Genomic DNA, 5,992 nt, shown 5'->3' on the forward strand with positions numbered 1-5,992 from the left:
ACCTCATGATGCTGACGAGGCAGAGAAGAGTCTCTCCACATCAGAACTCCTCAAGAAACACCAGCAGAGACCCACAGGGAAGAAATCTCACTGCTGCTCTGACTGTGGTAAATGTTGCAAATCTTCATCAGAACTTATAATACACCAGCAAGTACACACACAGGAGAGAAGCCTTATAGCTGTGATCAATGTGGGAAGAGTTTTACTCAGTCACGCTCCCTGAAATCCCACCATAGAACACACACTGGAGAGAAACCTTTTGGCTGTTATCAATGTGGGAGGAGTTTTACTCATCTAATCAACTGACAGTGCACCAGAGAACACACACAGGAGAGAAACCTTATGGCTGTGATCAATGTGGGAAGAGTTTTACTAGATCTAGCTATCTAACTATACACCATAGAACACACACAGGAGAGAAACCTTATAGCTGTGATCAATGTGGGAAGAGTTTTACTAGATCTAGCTATCTAACTGTACACCAGCGAGTACACACAGGAGAGAAATCTTATACATGTGATCAATTTGGGAAGAGTTTTACTCAGTCAAGCTCCCTGAAATCCCACCATAGAACACACACAGGAGAGAAACCATATAGCTGTGATCACTGTAGGAAGAGTTTTACTGCATCTGGTAATCTAACTACACACCAGAGAACACACACAGGAGAGAAACCTTATAGCTGTGATCAATGTGGCAAGAGTTTTACTGCATCTAGCGATCTAACTAGACACCAGAGAATACACACAGGAGATAGACCTTATGGCTGTGATCAATGTGGCAAGAGTTTTATTCAGCTACAAACCCTGAAATCACACCGGAGAACTCACACAGGAGAGAAACCTTATAGCTGTGGTCAATGTGGGAAGAGTTTTACTTCATCTAGCTATCTGACTACACACCAGAGAACACACACAGGAGATAAACCTCATAGCTGTGATCAATGTGGGAAGAGTTTTAATGATTCTAGTCAACTGATTAGGCACCAGAGAACACACACAGGAGAGAAACCTTACAGCTGTGATCAGTGTGGGAAGAGTTTTACTGATTCTAGTCAACTGATTAGGCACCAGAGAACACACACAGGAGAGAAATCTTATAGCTGTGATCAATGTGACAAGAGATACTCTGATAAAAGGTGTCTGATCAAACATCAGAAAATGCATACATGAAGAAGTTGTTTCATGATATCAATGAAATGATGTCACAATGTAGAATGTTTTAACATTGTAGAAGGAGTATTTTAATGATGTCACAATGTAGAACCCTAAGCGTTTGTTCAATTGATTTTAGGGAAAAAGAGGAAAAATCCAGGCTCTGAATTGAAAGAGTATTATTTATGTGATTTATCAAAAAGTGACTAACATAAAAGAGCTGTGTTACACTTACCATGTTGGTGACCCACTTGAATCAAAATGCAACACTTCAAACTATTTCTGCATATTGGTTATTGATTTGGACACGTTAAAACTGTGTTTTGACATTGCACTATTCCCATTTATCAAAATCTCATTCAAAAGACGTTGAAAATAAGACTATGCCTGACGTCCAATATATGTTCTGTCCAGTATATGTTCCGTTGTAGTTGAAAGTGAAAGTTGAAAAGATGTATTTTCGGGTCGATTTTTTTCCAATGACTTAAACTGCTTAATTTCAACGTACTTGCAGCCGATACACCTATAATCAATTTTATTAACAATCTGACATCACTCCAGAATACACCTATAATTTCATAATAGCAATCATAATTATTTCAAACATTCAGCCTGACAAAATATACATGTTTTATTATTCCATGCCTCACCATTAAGTTAATTATTGCCAATACATATTAACAAAGGGGTGAACATTTGGTTTTGATATTTCATATTATGTAACATTTACTAATCATAGTTATTCATGCAACCAACTTGACATTTTTGGGTACAATTATATTGACATTGTTACCCTGCTTTTATATCCAACAACATGCCTATCTAGTGAACCCTGAAAAGAGAGAGAAGCTCCGTAGTGAGGTGGAAAGTTACTATGGATATCGCAGGAGTTTCCTCTTGAAATCAGACATGTCCGTGGTAAGGACAACTTGGTTGCTGATTATCTCAAGGGTGGGCAGTCAAATAGGTTTGTGTTTTGCATTTAGCCAGTGAGTTACCATGGTCACAATTTATTCTGACACGTTTTTCTGTGTTGGATATTAGTTTTATCTCTTATTCTTTTCTGTATTTTTTAACTGCACTGTTGGGGGCTCGTAAGTAAGAGTTCCAAGTGTTGTATCCCGCGCATGTGACTAATACAATTTGATTTGAGTTTTGTTTGGGCTCGTTCCAAGGGGACGAGAGTTCTAGAAGCTAGTGGGTTTTAGGAAGACGAGATTTCTAGAAGCTAGTGAGTTTTAGGAAGACGAGAGTTCTAGAAGCTAGTGAGTTTTAGGATTCTATGGAAAGAAAAAGGATTAAAAAAATAATACGATTGTATATTATTGTTTAGAAACGTGTTTTTTCTTGTTTTTAATTGTTGACAGCCAGTAGACACCATGTTTATATTGTAGAAGGTGAAGCATTGTAGATGATTATGTGAAATGGAAGTTGTGGAGATACTCTGAATGATTGGCTATGAAAAGCTAACTGACATTTACTCCTGAGGTGCAGATCTGTTGCACCTTCGACAACCACTGTGATTATTATTATTTGACCCTGCTGGTCATCTATGAACATTTGAACATCTTGGCCATGTTCTGTTATAATATCCACCCGGCACAGCCAGAAGAGGACTGGCCACCCCTCAGAGCCTGGTTCCTCTCTAGGTTTCTTCCTAGGTTCTTGTCTTTCTAGGGAGTTTTTCCTAGCCACCGTGCTTCTACACCTGCATTGCTTGCTGTTTGGGGTTTTAGGCTGGGTTTCTGTACAGTACTCTGTGACATCAGCTGATGTAAGAAAGGCTTTATAAATACATTTGATTGATTGTACAACTGAATGCATTCAACTGAAATGTGTCTTGGGTGCACTGATTGGTGTCACCTCATTAGTCAGTATGTGTTACACCTGTGATGGCTTGTCCATCTCGTTAGTGGGAAGGTGTTTCACCTGAGCTGGTCCAGGTTCTATTTAAGAGTGTCTGGCCCAGTGCTCCAGTTGTCTTGATGGATGTGGAGAGTCAACACCTTTAGTTGCTCCACCTTTTTGGTTTGCTTCCTGTCTTTAAGTTTGTTGTGGGTTTTTCTTTTGTTTGCCTCTTCTTGGGCAGATTTAGTGGGTCTCATGGTTGGTGTCTTTTAGGTCCCAGTTGTTACTAGTCAACTTTCTGTCGACACCCCCATAGTGTCTTTCAGAACCCCTCCTAAAAAAAAGCTTATATTTTGGGTTGGATATTGCTTTCAATTCGTGTTTTAATCAATGGCATTTCCTTAGAATGCCCATTGGTCTTTCAGTTGTTAATCTTCTGTTTTTCTTATGCTGTTATTTTTGTGTACTAAATATTTCTGGTTATTTTCATTGTTTTCTCCTGTGAAGCCATTGTGTTGCATCCATGTCTGAAATGTGCTGTATAAATAAAGCTTGATTTGATTTCAACAAATGAACCCAATGACTGATCAATCAACAGACCCTCCATCTTAGTAAGAAAAACAGTATCAATCCCACTTTTAAAGCCTGCTGAAGGCGTGATGGAGTGGTTAACACCACCCCCGGCTCTACCAGGGGCTTGAGGTGGTCTCCCACAGCTCTGCTGGTGGATTGGTAAACACCACCCCCGGCTCTACCAGGGGCTTGAGGTGGTCTCCCACAGCTCTGCTGGTGGAGTGGTAAACACCACCCCCGGCTCTACCAGGGGCTTGAGGTGGTCTCCCACAGCTCTGCTTATGTCATGTTCTGTGGCCTTGCCGTTCCATTTCTTGACTGCCCCTGCAACACAGAAAGAAACATATTTAGTCATATTATATAAAACACTCAAAGTAATGGATATGGAGCATCTATGGACTCAGTTACACCTGTCACCTAAATGTGACTTTTGTCATCTGATCACTCCAAGCTGCATTAGTTTCAGGTCTACCAGGATGGGCCTTTGACAGTCTGGACGCAGTCAGGTCACCACATATAAATAAGCAATGTAAAGAGATGGGGTGAATGAGTGGGGAAAAGTACATTCTATACAAATTACCTTCATAATAACAATCAACTAATGGGTGTGCCTGAGGGGAAATTAACTTTCCTACTGACAAAATGGGTGAGAAATTACACCAAAACCAGTGGACAATATGCACTGCTGCTGAAAAACATCTCCACAGCATGATGTTGCCATGACCACCGCTTCACCGGGATGGTACCGATTTTCTCCAGACATGACACATGACATTCAGGCCAAAGAGTTGGTTTAATCAGACCAGAGAATCTTGTTTCTCATGGTTAGAGTCCTTTAGGTGCCTTTTGGCAAACTCCAAGCGGGCTGTCATGTGCCTTTTACTGAGGAGTAGCTTCCGTCTGGTCTCTACCATAAAGGCCAGATTTGTTGGAGTACTGCAGAGATGATTGTCCTTCTGGAAGGTTCTCCCATCTCCACAGAGGAACTCTGGAGCTCTGTCAGAGTGACCATCGAGTTTTTGGTCACCTCCTTGACCAAGGCCCTTCTCCCCCGACAGCTCTAGGAAGAGTAATGGTGGTTCCTAACTTATTCCATTTAAGAATGAGGGCGGACACTGTGTTCTTGGGGACCTTCAATGCTGCATACATTTTTTGGTACCTTTTCTCCAGATCTGTGCCTCAACACATTCTTGTCTCAGAGCTCTACGGACAATTCCTTTGACCTCATGGCTTGGTTTTGCTCTGACATGCACTGTAAACTGTGGGACTTTATATAGACAGGTGTGTGCCTCTCCAAATCATGTCTAATCAATTGAATTTACCACAAGCGGACTCCAATCAAGCTGGAGAAACATCTGAAGGATGATCAATGGAATCAGGATGCATCTGAGCTCAATTTCGAGTCTCATAGCAAAGGGTCTGAATACTTAAGTAAATACATTTGCAACAATGTTTACAAACCTGTTTTTGGTTTGTCATTATGGGGTATTGTGATGTCATTATGGGGTATTGTGATGTCATTATGGGGTATTGTGTGTAGATTGATGAGCAGGAAAATATTCAATTTTAGAATAAGGCTGTAAAGTAACTGAATGTGGAAAAAGTGAAGGGGTCTGAATACTTAACGAATGCACTGTATACAGCTGGCAGAGTTTTCTACCATTGGCAGTTTTGTACACAGTCACGTGATACGTGGTATAGAAAAGTCCAATCATAGGAGAGTACATGGGAGGCACTATACTGTGTGTCTGCAGGTGTCTATCTGGTCAAAACCACTGATACAGGTGCCCCTCCACCCTCTGGTGGGATGGATCATGTCTACAGAGAAACCTAGATTCAAATACTTAGATTTGTGTGTATTGGGTTGTGAAATTGTTAGATATTACTTGTTAGATATTACTGCACTGTCGGAGCTAGAACCACAAGCATTTCACTACACCCTCAATAACATCTGCTAAATACGTGTATGTGACCAATAAAATGTGATTTGATTTTGATTTTCAATAAACGTCCTATTTATCAAAGGTGCTTTTGGCTGAGGTCAAAATGACTCCAAAGGATTTGAATTTGTTAAAAGTCCATATTGATACAGAAACACTAAACCATGATTTAGATTTAATAAGAACAAGTTGATTGACAAAGTCATGAAAAATTGGAGGAATTGAATAACCCACATTTGGGCTATGATCAAAGATATGCCTCTGGGGTCAAAATGATCCATGTCAGAAGTATGGTTCAATGCAAATATGTAGTGGGTGTAAAGTTTGTTTTAAACTCTCACTCATTAAACACGAATCAATCAACACATGCTTCTCTTTGAACGACTTTATATAATATTAAATTTTTATGAAATAAATTTTAAAAAACCGTTTGGTTCCTCAACTGCGTTTCCCACTCCAGTCAGCAGATGGCGATGT

At 40.2% G+C, this 5,992-nt stretch overlaps 1 protein-coding gene across 1 annotated transcript; it reads left to right on the forward strand.

Moving 5' to 3' along the window:
- Positions 1-272: 272 nt before the first annotated feature.
- Positions 273-1,753, forward strand: LOC129846398 (zinc finger protein 436-like). The gene has a single exon (XM_055914327.1). The coding sequence runs from the start codon at positions 273-275 to the stop codon at positions 1,170-1,172; it is 900 nt and encodes a 299-aa protein (XP_055770302.1). The 3' UTR covers positions 1,173-1,753.
- Positions 1,754-5,992: the final 4,239 nt, after the last annotated feature.

Source organism: Salvelinus fontinalis, unplaced genomic scaffold, assembly GCF_029448725.1.
Source record: "Salvelinus fontinalis isolate EN_2023a unplaced genomic scaffold, ASM2944872v1 scaffold_0525, whole genome shotgun sequence".
Classification (NCBI taxonomy): domain Eukaryota; kingdom Metazoa; phylum Chordata; class Actinopteri; order Salmoniformes; family Salmonidae; genus Salvelinus; species Salvelinus fontinalis.